Genomic DNA, 16,190 nt, shown 5'->3' with positions numbered 1-16,190 from the left:
GGATGGACTAGATGACCTTTAAAGGTCTCTTCCATCCCAAAGCATTCTGTGATTCTATGATTGTTGGCCTTCCCCCTGATTCTTCCTCATAAACACTCAAGCCTGTGATCACCATCATCAAGCTCTAGACAGTCAAAGCATTCCCTAACATACAGGGCCACCCCACCGCCTGTCCTTCCTTGCCTATCCCTTCTGGAGTTTATTGCCATCTATTGCAGCACTCCAGTTGTGCGAGTCATCCCATCATGTTTCCGTGATGGCAACTATGTCATAGTTTTCCTGCTGCACAATGGCTTCTAGCTCCTCCTGTTTGTTGCCCATGTTGCATGCATTGGTGTAGATGCACTTCAGTTGGGCTAGTGATCCCACCACCTTTTTGAGGGAGAAACCCTAATTCCAACGCGACCATTTTCAGGCAATTCCGTGGTTTCTAACTCATGTGTCTTTGCTGCTGCATGGGTCTCCATCCCCTACCTCCACTGAGGTGGGAGACCGAAGGACCTTGCTAGGACACTGTCCCTCAAATGTGGGTGTGCTGCCCCCAGGCTTACCTCTAGCCAGCTTGGTTTTATCCCTTCACCCCTTCAAATCTAGTTTAAAGCTCTTTCAATGAGACCTGCTAACTCCTGTGCAATGATCCTTTTCCCCCCTTGAGACAGGTGTACCCCATCTGTCGCCAGCAGGCCTGGTGTCATGTAAACTGACTCGTGATCAAAAAACCCGAAATCTTGCCGGAGACACCAGGCTCGGAGCCAGCTATTGATCTGCTGGCTCTTCCTGTGTCTTCCCTCATCATTCCCTGCAACTGGAAGGATATGAAATAACTCTTCAGTGACCGCTACAGCCAACACTTACTTTGAAGAGAAGCCACGCTGCCGGCTACTTGAGAAAACTCTGTTTACAATAGGTTCTCGAATACTGAAAAACATCTTCGGTTCTTCTGGACTGTAGAGGAGGGACTCATTGTAATCATTTGTTACTGCAAATAGAGAAATCAGCCATTAGTTTTTCCAGAGAAAATAAGGTATTCTCAGAAACACACATTCCTCTAGGAAAGAGCAGCTTCCCTATCGAGAGGGAATATTGAGTCTTGCCAGAAGTTTAATAGCCTTCACCTGCAAAAAAAAATTAATTTTACAGAAGATTCCTTTCAGTTCTATTGCATGACCAACACTAAACAGTTCTCTTCAGGTGATTAAATATTAAGTGTCTCAAATCTCAGAAGAACTGAAATTCTCCTGAAGATCTATACATACAAAAGTCTAAATGAGTGCTTTTTATATAAAGTCAGACATTTTTCACCAAATGTGCCTAAATACTGTTTGTAAGCAAGACTAATATTGCAAGAGCACTAAAATACTGGAAGCAGTGCTGATTGTTAAGAGTAAGAACAAAATGAACTGGTCAAAGTTAAGATATGTTAAAGAAATCTTGCCTTTTTCACTAACCTTTTTGTACTAGTTCCGTGTTCAATGGCATATTGAAACTTCCATGCTTTTTAGCTGTTGAGCCAAGAGAAAGAGCCCCAATTAGATAGGTGTATCTTTATATAAACTTGGCCAGTAATGCCACACTGTTCACTCACCAATTTTAAGGATCTCTTCAACAGCTTGATGGGCTATCTTGTTAATATTATAGGACCTAGACAGAGAAGTAGAAGTCTTGTTTGCTGAGCAATACAACTTGGAAGAAAAAAAAACAAAAACAAAACAAAGAATCTTGCATACAGATGAAGAACTATGTTCAACATGAGAAAGAAAAAAAATAAAGAATGCTATGAAATGTGATTTGACATCAGTTTCTTCCAAAAAAAGCCTTAAATTAACTCTTGGTTTGACATCTACCAATGGCTTTGTAAACTTAATAATCAATTAAGTGAAGTCTTCAGGAAAGAGGAGCATGATACACAGGATGTAGTCTCCTTGTCAATAATCCTCCTGCCTTAAAACCCCAATAATTGTTGATTTAAGTCTGCATTAAAAAAACTGAAGCATGACAGTTCTACAGATTGTGTGTTCTTACCCCTTCTATCCACCTCTTGCTAATTAATTCCTTCTGTTAATTCTCATTTATGGGACCCAACACTCCTTCATAAATATTATGCCTCTTTGCCCACACCCTAAAGTGTGCGCTTGAATCTCACAATAATCAGTGTATATAGAAAAGGAACAGTCAGATCAGACACTTTTGCATTTGCCACATTTGGATGCACAAGTCAGCATAAAGCCTCAGTCTGAACCAAGTCTAAATTCCAATAAAAGTGTCCCTTGTGTGCCCAGGCTCAAAAGGGATTAGGTACAGCACAGCCTCCATGCAGCAGTACTGTGAACATCTCAGTTGCTCAGGTCTCAATACAGCTTAAAATCCTCAGTCCAGCACTTGTCACGGCAGTAAAACACCTCAGACTGCAACAGACATTCATGACACATCTAACAAACCACAGAGTTGCTGAAGGTGGTTGTCCAAGGCTCTTTCTCTTACACTTATTGCCTACCTGCAAGCCTGAGCAGATGCTCGCAAGAAACTGAGATGCACAGTTTGAAATTGTTCTCTTTCTCTCATCCTTTTATGCAAGTTTTGGCAGCTGAAGGAAGCACTTGGACATTTAAATGCCTCTCAGTCCGAGGACGTCTGAAATCCCAGGAGAGTCCCTAAACCACAGGCTAAGGAAGATCACCCCACTGAGGTTTGGCCTCACTTTAGACAAGTCCATCAGTACACACTGATTACAGCAATGGAGATGGGTAATCCTGGAGTTTGCCCCCTGGTTCTGGGGTTGCTCAGCACAGAGTGTATAAGCAAATGAAATGCATAAGAACAGCTTTGAACTAAGACTGTACACTCCCAAGGTACTGAACACTAGGAAAGTTCCCCTAGCAGTGTGCCAATTTCATCCTTGGCAGCCTCCAGGACTAAGTTATGCTGACTGAATACAAAATTCTGAATTACAATGAAGAGTAAAACCCAATAACCATGGTTACAGCATGAATATTCATTTTTGAATTTCATTAAAAGCTTCAGTTTTAGTTCATCTTAGCCTGCCACATAAATCCAGAGACTGTTGTACAACTTTAAACTATAAGCACAGCCAGATTTCCAAATGAAACAGGCTCTCACTGTACACATCTCTGACATCTCAAAACTAAATTGATTAGACTTACATGCAGTACTGCAGCTTGTTTAAACTGAAGCTAAGATAATTTAGCCCTTTGATTAAGCTAGCACAGCTCCGCTTAGATATGCCTGTCTTTGTTTAAGGGGAATATTTTGGCAAGGAGACTGTGGCCTTTCAATTAAGTTTGAAAGAGCAAAGAGGCTTGGAAGGAGAATGGACAGTAGATGTGCCAGAGAACACTTAACACTGTTTCCAAGTACATGTTTTCCCATTCTTAGTGCTTAGATTTTTGTAAGTTTTCTGAGCTACTTTATCTAAGCATTTTAATTTTAGCCAACAAGAGCAGTTCAGAGATTCCCCCCAATATCCTCTACAAGTCAGAGCAGAATCTCTTTCCCTCACCACCCCCAACCATTCATCTCCACATGCGGCATCGAACCTCCTTCACCAAAATTACACCTAAGGTAAACTTCTGTCTCAATGCCTCAGCTTCTCACCCTTTCAACTCTTCTCTCCACACCTACAAGTGAGGGATACTCTGCTCTTCTCATACGCCTGAGACAGCTTTGAACCATACCAACAGTGAGAATATTTGGACAAAACTGCCATGCACTGACTTACCCATAGCCCAAGAAAGTCTCAAGTATGGACAAAATGCCTAAGCAAAATAGGTCCATCTAGCTTATCCAAAGCAATATTTTATATGAAAGCAGCAACATGCACTTACCATGCTTTTGATCCTGTTCCAGTACACACATTAAGCCCTGAACTCTTCTGTTTTTCCCAAGGACCATCATCAACTGATATCTCATAATAGGAGGCCCTATGAAGCGAGAATTTAAAACTGGGTTTGCAGGACTTAAAGTTCTCCCTGAATAAGACAGAACACACAGCCTTATCAGGCACATAAAAATTTAGAGGGGTTAGTTTCAAATCTGGATGACAATTTCACAGGCTTTGCACAGCATTTCCAATTTGGCAGCCACTTTTGATTCACTGTTTTATAGCAGTTTTTATGATGGACAGCAGTGATTTGCAGCATGAACTTTTAGGCCACTTTTCTGCAGCCACTTTTCGTATTAAATTATGCACAAAGAACTCTCTGGTTCATCTGGGAATCGCTTCATACACAAGCAGGGTTTGCTGGACTTACAAATGAAACTACAAATACATTACCTTCCTTGCTTAATTGTTGAACTACTGAAAAACTGTGTTTATGCTGTGATTGGGTCTCATAAAATTACATCAGGGAACACTAAGAGATAAGGTACTCCAACGTCAGTAAGTAACAGCATGGCTTCAAGCTGAATTCTTGATCACTTCAGTAATTAAAAATCCACTGTGATTCTTCAGGAACAGTTTTAGTTTTACAACAGTCAGCAGGCTTACGTTTCTCTCCAGGACAAATTCTTCCTAAAACTCAAATGTAGTAAGTCTTGGGGCACAATCATCATTCTGCATAGGATTATTCATGTTGCAGGGGATTCCTAATGTTAGCCCTAGAGAGACCAGGCAGTCTCTCTCTGTAAGCTTCAGAACATCCAGGGGTATATTTATGAACTGAAGTTATTGATGATCATAGTGCCTAATCCAAACAGTATGATATAGTCTTCAGACTAACAGATACCCTCTTAGAAAAACACTGCATTCACTGTGTTCAGCACGACTGAGTTTCACCTTTCTTAGTAGAAGGAGCTTACTGAGCTGTTTTAGGTGATGAATGTTTCAGTCTGGGTTGACTAGAAATACACCTCTTGAATATTTGGTGTCAAACAGTTTAGGCTCTTAGTAACTAAGGGCATTTTGTGTACTCACTCTTGGGAAGATGGGAAGATGAAAGAACTGGAAGCAAATTAAGAACACAGGTGCACAGCTTGATTCAGTTTAAGATAATTTTTGCAAGCTGGGTATGAAAGGGTTTTTTTTTTCCTTTGATTTCCTTGTTTTCTTAACTGACATGCAGAATAAGACCTTGAAAGAAGCACCTAGACGCATTTTGTCTTAATATACATCAGACTCGTCTATTTGAGCCTTACAGAAGATTCATCTGTGTGACATGATTATTTAAGTCTTCAAGTGTAGGTGCTATTAACACAAAATCTATTACTAGAGATTTGTTCATACAGGCATTGTGTTCCTCAATGCTTCTCAAATATACTGGAACCAAAGACCACAATGTATTTGTGACACTCAGAAGTAGAGGGCTATTATGAAGTGTTGGAAAGCAGCTTTGTGTTCCTCTATCACTGTATGTTAAAGAAACTTTTTAGAATCTTGATAAAATTAGGTTTGACTTAGTAGAGAGCAAAATTTGTATCTCTTTGAGACTAATTCCTTCTGCCAGTCTGAGGCTGCAGTCCAGATGGAAGATAAAGCACTCATGGAACATTTATACTGTTTCCAGCAGCAATCACAGTGTCCCAGGCACTGTACAAACACAAGAAGATGTTACACTCTATAAAGTTTTTTTTTAAAAAAAGATACAGAATAAAGGGGAAAAGGGATATAAAATACAACTAAAAGTTTGGCCAAATCCTGACCAAGGATCATGTTTTAACTCCTTTCCCACAGCCCCAATTACATTCCCCACATCCCTCTTGTTACCATTTGGCTGGCAGAAATGCATTGATACTCGGGACAGAAAGGACAGTCAAAGGTATCCTGGATAATGCAGTACCAGGATTTGATATGAACTCGTTTCTTAAACAAGGAAATAAGTGTTTTCCCACAATAACAAAGCTTCTGCGAAAGGCAGGCTGATACTGTTTGCCTCTAATGACAGAGAGGCAGGGAAAGGAATACTTGGTCACATTAAAAGCTATTTCTGCTTGGTCATGCTAAAAGCTTATGAAAAGGTATTTAAGCAGAGACGCAGGAGAGGAGGCAGTTGAAGGACAGATACTTAAATCTTCAATCCACTGTAAAGACAGTAACTGAAGGCATTTGGTTACATAAGAACTAACGAGGAAAGGAGTAAAACAATCAAGAGGAAAGAAAACAGCCAGGAATAATGAAAGATGAAAGAATAGCCAGACAGGAAGGTGGAAAACCAGAAATTAATATCACCGCACTTACATCTCTGAAAATACACTTTTTAATCAGCAACAATACAACCAGTGTAATATATCCATAGACCAGAACTGAAATTTGACAGCAAAGACTTCCCATCACTGATTGTCCATTGCAATGTGATAAAAAGAAATTAAGTCAATTGTGCCTTGCTGCAACAACAAACAATTAAACATACCTGGATGAAAGAGATTCCCCAATGAAGACTTCATTGAGTGCTCTCACCGGTAAAAGATGTGGACCAGAAATGTCAGATCCTGCAGATATCGAATATAACAGTTTTGAATCATGGCTCTAAAACCAAATTTTCAAAAACAATTCACAACTCACTGGAGGACACGCTGTGCTGCCTTAGTGTGTATTCTAGATCTAGTGCTCCATTTTCTTCAAGGACTCAATTTTTCATTGATTTCGTCTGTAGCCAGTCACTGTCCTTTACCGGAGACTAAAAATATTTGAACCAAGGTCAATGAGGCAATGACATTTACGTTCAGACACTGCTTTCCCTGAAAACTCATGGGCAACCAGACAGATTGAAGTCTTCTGTTCTGTCAGTCACTCTTCCAGCCTAGTTAAATTCACCGACAGTGACTTAACAGACATTTCTGATAAAGTTCAAAGAACTAGACTTTATACCAGAGTAATTGAAGGGGCATAACAAATTGTACATGTTGACTAAGGACTTCTCAGTGATGAAATGCAGTGCTAGACACGGGTTAAGGATAGAATCATGCATCTTCAGTCCATCATAAAGAGAACAGTTGAAGTTGTCTGAAGACCAAAGAATTACCCAGGGAGAGATTCTCACTTCTAATTTATCATTTGCTTGCTGGCAGTCTTTGACCAGTTTTTTCAATTGTGAAGTAACCTACCTCAAATTTAGCACAAGTTAAGAGTGCTCATGTGCACACGTGCACACACACACACGCTTTTAGTGCGGAGCAGCTAAACACATGGTAAAATGTTCATGTGGTAACCCCAAGTATCTATAGTAACCCTAAGAGACAGCATTTTAAAAAAGCTCAGGTACTGTGCCAGCAGATAATACTATTTAAAAACATCTCTAAATTAACTGTTAATACTGGAAACTTGTTCTAAATGTATAGTCCGGAATAAACATATAGAAACAAAAAATACTCCCTTCTAAAAAACCTTAATCCGGGTCTTCAGTAAATGAGAGCTGTCTCTCCCTGCCTCTCAAATACAGCGACCAGACTTCAAATACTTCAACTCCTACAGATCTTTATCTCCTATTCCAAGTGATTATATTCTTGTCAGATTTTAACCTACTTTGATCCTGGAATCTTTCATTTATGTGAGCCCTGCTGTGTTGCTCTTGGCTTAGCTGCTGTTCATGTAAATCTACAGGGGTTGGGTTAATACCCGTTCCTTCAAGATACAGTCGGATTCTTTGCCGCCACTGCCACCTTAGAGAGAAGAAAGAAGTTGGTATCAGTAGCTGAAATATTTATTACGGAATTAGATAGGATCAGAGAGACTTCACTCTCAAAGCAGAGCATCTTAAGATTAGAAGTTAAATATATTCAAAGTAACATTTAAAGTTTTATAGCTTCCACTATCATTTCTAAATTTAGAAAGTTAATCATACTAAAATGTAAATACTTTACATTTACCAGTGTGCTACCTAATGTTTTTTGCATTCGTAAAATAAAAGGACACTGGCCAAAGTACTCTACAAACATTATAGATAACAACTCATCTTTTTAGGATGCGATCCTAACTTATGAATTCATGGCTGATGCAATGATTTTGAGAACAACAAGTTCTCATGAATTTATACAGCAATACATGCTGCATTTTTACCAGCTTTTGTTTGTACTTTTAGATGCCCAGAAAAGCAGCTCCATCCACCCTTTATACATAAGGGCCACAAGTATCCTCTCATTTTAAGAATCTCTCCTAGCCTAGGAATTTTAGGATGCTTAAGAGGAATTCAAATGAAGAAAGAGAAGAATATAAAAGGCATTCTTCCTTAAGCTGTTACAACGTTCAGATTTTTTACTTTTTTCTAGAGGAGGTATCAATTCCTTTTTCCTCTTAGAATTTAGAGATTATATAAAACAGGATAGTAATAGTAGTTTTGATTAAGAAAGCAAATCACAAGGGAGTGCTATGAGCACATTTTTTCCCAGTTCATATTGTTGATATCTGGGTGACAGTAACCAGCTTACATGTTTCCTAAAATTACAGCAAGGAAGACTTACTTAGTCATTTATATGACTACATTACTACCTTTTCCTCATTGTCATCCTTGTAGAGCCTCATTCAACACATCCTCAGTATAATTACCTACCTGCCCTTAAATTCCAAGTATGGTTTTAGGTAGTCAGGCAAACAGCATGCAATGAGTATCGTTATGCTAGCCTCCTTACAATACTCATGCTAGAAGATGTCAAAACCCCTACAAAATTAGAAAATGGGACTGTACCCCTATTATACCCCTATTCTGAGATCCTGTTACACCACTGACCATCAAAAAATCCCCGTGGGTAGTCTGATATAGTTTGTCCTTTATAAATGAATAATGTTGGTTGTTTCTTGGGACTACAAGGTTAAATGCTTACATAGACTGTTGCACTAAAGTGGGTGACACTTCAAGGATAAGGCAAAAAGACAGTCCCCCTTTTCCAGTCTCTGGCACCTCACCATCCTTATGCAACTCTGAGCCACCAGCAGCTCTTCCAGATGGGCTGATCCAGTTACCCACCTATTGTAAAGTTTCCTTACGGCCAAATAAATCTGAGAACTGCCAAGTGAAACACCCACTCAGATCCTTGCTTAGGAATATCAGTTCCTATTATTCTGTAAAAATAATCAGGGAGATCCTTTCTGTTTCACTCTGGTGAGGCTTCAGCTCCATAATGAGCAACAACAGGAGTGTCAGCAACAAAAATATAACATGGCATCCAACAAAACATTAGAAGTGCCTAGATTATCAAGGGAGGTTACCTGCATTAGCACTACCAGCTTTACCTAAGCAACTCAGCACAATGGAGAGTTAAAAGCTTCTGTTTTCTATGTCTCAGAATATGTGAGTTGAAAGTACCTTTTCATTTAGCAATACCTATTGAAACCCCTTGTTATTTATAATCAATCCTGATGACTGTATTCACCTCACTTCAGAACTTTGCTATGGCACAAATACAGTTACACTTCAAGTTACAAATTAAATATGCTAGAAGTATAAACAAAACCCAACTGCAACATATTCTCATGTGAATGACTTACTTCTGTTTGATGGTTTGCCATCATAGAAGTATTCTCAAATGTTAATACACCACAGAACAATGTCTCCTTTTTTAAATAGTTATTAAAAAACTGTTCCCTAGTCTGTCCTCTAAAATTCAGCTTGCTTCCTTCTTAATTCAAGTGAGATTCTTCTATTTTAAGAATATCTAGTACTGAAAACATCAAGCTATCTTTAGCACAAAGCAAAGCTTTGCCTTACACTAATCTGTTAACAAAATTTAAGCCACTCTACTTTAATCTCCAAAACTCCAGATGCAACAAACTGACCATTTCCTAACTATAGGCTTCATTACCTTCTATTAGTATGGCCCACCACTGTACTACATATGCTTTTGAGTGTTAAAATCTGTAAACCAGTACACCCTTTACTAGAATGCAGTTCTTCATTTATGAATTTGCTAAGTCAGAAAAGAAAATCAATTATTGAAGGTCATAACAAAAATCTTTTTGCTGGAACTGGCAGTCAATTTTATCCTTTGTATTCCAATCTCACTCTTGACCACAAACCCATTTTTCAACATGGTAAACATCTACACCGAATTCATGATTTGAGGCATTAAGATTTTACTAGGCATTGTCTGCTCCTTAGGAATTGCACATCATTAAGTATTTTCTAATCATAATATGTTTTGGAAAAGCAAAGATCAGTGAATCCTACCTGAACTCACCACGATCAAGCTTCTGTAGTGCTTCAGGAAATGAATGAGTGTATCTCACAGGCAAGCATAAGTGACCCTCCGACCTGGTAGCAAAAAAGGACAATGAAAATGACAAGGTAACTATTAAGATTTGGTACCTTTAAAAAACAAACCAAAACAAACGTCTCCTTCTGTTACATAAAGCAAAGCTACACTTTGACCTTTATGAACCTATATGGTTCTTACATAATAGCACATCAGCAACAATACACCTCTTTCAGCTCCTGGGGTGTATATGTGTGAGACATAGGATATTTCTCCCACATTTCCCCTAAAAACTGTCTGTTCAGCTAGTAATCCTGCAGGAATGTGTAGGTACTAATATAGTTCTTGTCACCATAGTTCTAGGCAAGGAATTCAAGCTTAATAAACCTTGCAAGTGAGAAAGAAAATTTCCTCCATTTACACACAAGTTAGTGATATGAGACAGGTAAGCAACATGCCTAAGATCAAAAGAATCTCATGTCAAAGCCAGAAGATTAAACACTGCTCCTCTTTCACCAGTGATATTTGATAACTTGAAGGCACTTGTTATTTGAACCCGGCTATTCAGGCTTGATACTGTAGAATATCTATTCACAGCATTTGAAAAGTTTTGGAAGAGGAGTAAGGTATGGAAGGAATTCAAACTTTTGGCCACTACTTCTTATTGACTAACATTAAATTAACTGGTAATACCTAAAGCAGAAACGTAAATCTGGAAACCTCAGCAGACGGAGCCTTGGGGAATTCTGAGTTTTACTTGCCATCCACTTGAAGGTTATACCAACCAGGCAGCACTAATACACTGCATCCACCTGCCCAAATCAATCTTATGGCTAGGTGGATGCAACTTGTGTGGAGTTTATAATAGGACAACTAAATGCCATTAATTGGCCGAGGAGACTTCATCCTCTGAGGTACGACATGGTTTACTTGAAGAAACCAGAATAAACTTCTTCATCTGAGGCCCTATCAGATTTGCAATAGGATTTGCCTTCTTCATAAAGAAACCAAGTTTCTGCGTGTTCAGGCACCACACTTAGTTGCTTTTGTTAAGTCTCTTTTCCTGTCGCTGGTTCTATACTGCCATTTCAGCCTCCAACTTCTGGTTAGTAATGCAAGTTAGCTAGCTGCAAGTGCTGTTATACTGGTGTGTGAAAATAGCTGTGGCAGTTTAACAGAGTCATGCTTACCCAATACTACTTAATGTCCTCTCAGATGAGACAGGATAACTCATTGTGGAAACTTTTCTAATAACACAACAGGTTCACTTGATATCTACAATCCACTAAGACATTTACGCTGCCAAATGCTACAGGCGTGTCTCATGCATCGTGAAAACAGATGCATACTGTGCCTGGTATTAAATAAAGCACTGCATTCCCAAATGTGTTTTTACCTTTCAGGATCAGTATTTACTCCAATAACTGGTTTAAATTTATCAAAGACCTTACTGGCTGCCAACAACATTGTACCATCACCTACAGAAAAAACAAAACAGAAGTTAGTTTCACTTCACAATCTAGTATCCCAAACAAAATAGTCTCACATGTACTGCAGCATTACCACTATCTGTCTTTATATCAACAACCGAGCAGGTAAGCTGCACAAAAATAAAATGGGACCGCAAAGCTACTGACACCTTTCGAAGCAGAGCAGTGACAACTTAACTCAAGACAGCAAATGTGGCTGCAAAAGTATGAGTTATCTGACAGCTATACATGCCCAGGCAACTGAATTTGGCAGAAGCAAGTCTGAAAAGAAATTTATGGAAATTTCTGTATGTTTATCAGCTGGTAAGAGAAATTCTTTAAGAAAATAAATTCAGAAAGTACTGCTAATCAAAGTCACAGGAGACAGGAAACAATACCAAATTTTACTGTAAATCACATGAAAACAATGACTTTAGTTCCATCTCAGTTGTCCTCCTAGAAGGCACAATTTAAAGGCCTCATTTGGCCCCAAATAGGCATACTTGGAAAGGAAGTCTTAGATAAAACTGTTGAAGTAGAAATCTTTAATTGTCACTGGTTTCTTCATATATTGATATTCTTTCCTGTCCGTTAAACAGAATTAACCTGTTACAACCTGAATCAGTCTTTGCACCAAGATATAAGCACTGAAAACCTCGGATGACGTATCACTTCTCAGCTGCTTGCCTCATAACCATGACAAATATTGCCAAGGCGAAACTGGCACTTTAACCTCCAGCTTAGAGGAGGAGTTCTTTGAAATCTACATGAATATATTAGGATGCTTCAGGAAGGTACACATATCCCTTTCTACCCATTCTGCCTGGTAACCAGTAGCTAAGGGCAAAGTGGACCATTGGAGAGGAGAGAAAGGCAGAGCAGTGGTCAAGTCTAACTGCCAAAAATGACTGAACATTACGTCAGAGCCCAGCAACACACTGCAGTATTTGCAGCAATTCACAAAAATAACACTGAATGAACTGCTGCAATCCAATGTTAAAAAGAAACAATCAGGTTAGTTGCTCTGATAGTTCACTTAAAAAGCTCTCATCAGTGGCACAGGCTGCTCAGAAGCTGTATACTTTCACCTGTGCTATCCAACTAGATACTCCAGTCACTAGAATTAAGTGTGAAAGCAAGAAAGACATTTTGAGCAAGGGGAGGAAAAGGCAGTATATGTTAGTCTCCACCTCACATACCAAAACCAAAGCATAGGGTTTAGAGCTATGTATAATCACATGACAGCAAGCATTTTACCCTCTTTAGTTGAAAACTACAGTAAATTCCACAGTTTATACTGTTTTACACAAGACAATTAAACATTTCCAAAGTGGCGATGCATTGCGATTCACTTCCTAGTACTACAATTTTAGATACTAGAGGTAGAGAGGATGGTCACAACCATTGCATTTTGACATATTTTCTGACAATTAGATAAGCAATTTGTTTTCAAAATGTGCATATCTCCAGATGCTTCACACACTGCAAAATATTTTTGAAAAATGTATCTATGAAAACATACTGAAACAAATACTTCCCTTCCATAAAGTCGTACCTCCTGCTGATATAACAGCATCTGCCCACCGAACTGTCTCTTCATTATATTCTCGACGTTTAACAAGACGAACTTCTATCTTCTCGTTCCTATAAAGTGCAGAAAAAGTCTGAATGTGTTCTATATTGTTCCTTGTCATATCCTTCTGAAAAACTGACATGTAATTAAGGGCCAATTGCAGTAGTATTTGGCTTATAAGCATTTTACACTCACACAAATCCTTTGTATCTTTTTCATTTGTTTTCAAGATAATAACACAGCGTGCTAGTCAACTGAACTGAGCTAGTTCACATTACAATTGTTTCAGGAATAACTGTTCACCTGCATCACCCTGTTCTCAGTATTCCTATTTTATTCCTATTTAACTTGTAACACAAAGCTTCTTTTTGTTGTTTTACAGAATCCATGGATAGTTGCACTGTGTCTGAAATTCCCAACATCCATACATTCTTACCGTAAACTGTCTACAACATGCTCCACATTTTTTGTATGAATGCGATGTCGCTCCAGCAGACCAGCATAGTTAGATCCCTTCAAGGCAAGCTGTAAGACATAAATTGATTTTGTAGAAGTTAATCACTACAGTAAGTGCTCTTGAGTAATACAAATAGAAGGTATAAAAAAGCATGTATTTTATCTCAGTAGAGACATGTGCTTTTATAAGCATTCCATTAATTACATCTCTATATACACACCAGTCAGCTTACATTGATTAGTTCATTAAATGAGTTACATGGCCACAGCAGCCAAGAATCACAGACCTTTTAAGGGCTTTACACAAATACGTAAGCAAGTGTGCTACAGTGACTTCTGTGACACTTCAGACACTTTGCTTTCCCCGAATCTGCTAAGTAATTTAAACTCTAGGTAAATCTACACAAAATAGTTATACTAACTATGCTTCTGTCATGTACTAAAAGCACCCAGAAAAACAGTTAGCTAATTACCTTAAGAGTTATAAACACCGTGCTATAGAGGACAACAGAAAAACCAACAGGAACGGTAATTAAGAAAACAGGAATCTTTGAAATACCTAGAGCATTAACCTTCAAATTGTATTTGAGCTAAAATGGAAGACTGCCAAGTGGTCACAAAGGTGACATTTCCCCTGTGTCAAAAAAAGCTTAAGGACAATCTACCCACTACCTTTGATACTGTCCCCTGGATTATAGACCAGATTTTTCAAACAAATTCACATCAATAACAAGACAAACAGTATTTAGCAGTTGCATTCTAGCCTCGTTCTTCTTGGAAGGCAGAGAATTTAAACACTTAACCTTGACACACTCTTTAGACCATGGAAACATTTTGCAGTTCATAGCCACAGACTCTTGGAAGCAGGCAGGTGAGACCGCTGGCTGAAGATGAGATTTTTTTGCAACAGGTTTCTGTGTGAGTAGTTCAGTCACCACCTGCATGCATTCGTTCTTCACCTCACTTAGTGTGCTCATCTGGGGCTCGTACTGCCAAATACGTGTTTGCATGGAAATTAAGGAAATAGAAGAAAGAGGGTGAAAAGCATGTTAAGCAAAAGGAGTTTATAATGAAAGTGATCCTGCTTTGAGCAGCAGGCTAGACTAGGTAACCTCCTGAGGCTGCTTCTAGCCTGAATTATTCTACAATTATACTGCCATTCCTTCCTTTTCCCTGCCCAGTTAAAATCAATTTACCAGCACAAAAACAGAGCTGCTCCTAGAGTTTGTGTAGAGAAATTCATCTGTGCCAGAAGCTTTGACCACGCACTTCCAGGAATTTATGCAAGTGCCTTTACTCAAAGTTGCACACCCTTCCAAGGAAAAGCGGTGCAGACAGCCACATCTAATCCCATTTCCATAGAGACTCCCACACCACAGAACTCCGCAGCAAAGGGGAGAGGACTGGCAGGATATGACAACTACAGTTAACTGCAATCCAATACTCAAAAAACGCAATTTTTCATCATCTGACACCCGCTGACGTCAAGAAATCCAACCATGAGCTAAGCACAAAGACAGACTCTGTGCTGAAGAAATTATACAAAAAAATGGAATTGGCTGCTCTGGAACTGCATCACTGCCCTGCTCCCTGTGTTTGCAATCAGTGATTAACTTGCAGGAATGAAATCTTCAGGTGGTCTTAGAGCTGGGATCAGGAAACCACCTCCAACAGAGGGGCTCCTAGACTTTTCCTGGAAGGCACTAACAGCGCTACAGGCTGTTAGCGGGAGTAGCTGCCAGCTGTGCCTGGTCACACACACAGATATGAGTGATGAGAAAACATCCAGACAAAGCTCTCAGGTCATCTTTACACAGCTTGTTAGCACTGATTTACTGGGGTACAGGGTGTTATGTCCCATTAATTGCCTCACACACTTAAACCCTTTGTTTCTACTCCTCAGCTACAATGCTTGTGCACTCCCCTACGCCTCTCGCTCCTCCAGAGCCCACGGTGTTGCACTGGGAACTCGAACGGTGCCACTATGCTGCTGTGGGGAAGGAAAGAGTGCGCCAAGACTATGGCCAGTTACAGCACTGCCCATTGCTGGGTCTGCTGTCAGCCTCTCATGATCCATTTGGAGCAGAAAGGGGACAGTGGAAAGGAGAAAAGAAGAAGGTATTCATCTCCCACAGACAACAACCGATGCTGAGCACCACAGGTTTAATTGCTACAAGAGGGATTTTCAACTGCATGTTTGATGCACAAATTGACCTTGCTTTACCACCAGAAAGAACAAGAAATCCACAGCAAATAACCTCAAAAAATCCACTGTGTTACTAAAACCAGGGTTCCCATTCATGCTTCCTCTAGAAATATCTGCGGTGAATGAAACATGAGCACCTGATAAGCAGACTGCTGCTGCAGCATACGTTTTTCAGGCTGCTCTTTCCACAGGCTATTACTTCCACGCACAACAAAACTGCAAACTCCATCTTGCAATTTTATGTAACTCATTTATTTGGCCTATTTGTCAGCATGCTATCTTTCAACTTGGTTGAAGAGAGCTTTTATCTCAGAACAATGACAGTGCAATGAATCTCTGTATGATCATT

At 39.4% G+C, this 16,190-nt stretch overlaps 1 protein-coding gene across 3 annotated transcripts in view; it reads right to left on the bottom strand.

The window, feature by feature from the left end:
- NADK2 (NAD kinase 2, mitochondrial) overlaps positions 1 to 16,190 on the bottom strand; it is a 36,731-nt gene that overhangs the window by 8,242 nt on the left and 12,299 nt on the right. Inside the window, exons 2-11 of one of the 3 annotated variants that reach the window (XM_087773293.1) lie at positions 13,616 to 13,704; positions 13,162 to 13,250; positions 11,534 to 11,615; positions 10,113 to 10,196; positions 7,475 to 7,611; positions 6,359 to 6,441; positions 3,843 to 4,009; positions 1,586 to 1,641; positions 1,449 to 1,502; positions 856 to 979 (exon numbers count right to left, since the gene is read on the bottom strand). In XM_087773293.1, coding sequence (XP_087629419.1) covers positions 856 to 979; positions 1,449 to 1,502; positions 1,586 to 1,641; positions 3,843 to 4,009; positions 6,359 to 6,441; positions 7,475 to 7,611; positions 10,113 to 10,196; positions 11,534 to 11,615; positions 13,162 to 13,250; positions 13,616 to 13,704 — 965 coding nt within the window. The remainder of the gene's footprint in view (positions 1 to 855; positions 980 to 1,448; positions 1,503 to 1,585; positions 1,642 to 3,842; positions 4,010 to 6,358; positions 6,442 to 7,474; positions 7,612 to 10,112; positions 10,197 to 11,533; positions 11,616 to 13,161; positions 13,251 to 13,615; positions 13,705 to 16,190) is intronic. The other 2 variants (XM_087773291.1, XM_087773292.1) reach the window with 2 other exon arrangements.

Source organism: Nipponia nippon, unplaced genomic scaffold (genome assembly GCF_047370975.1).
Source record: "Nipponia nippon isolate SJK-2023a ecotype South Korea unplaced genomic scaffold, ASM4737097v1 scaffold_39, whole genome shotgun sequence".
Taxonomy (NCBI): domain Eukaryota; kingdom Metazoa; phylum Chordata; class Aves; order Pelecaniformes; family Threskiornithidae; genus Nipponia; species Nipponia nippon.
This window is presented reverse-complemented; position numbering and strand designations above follow the sequence as displayed.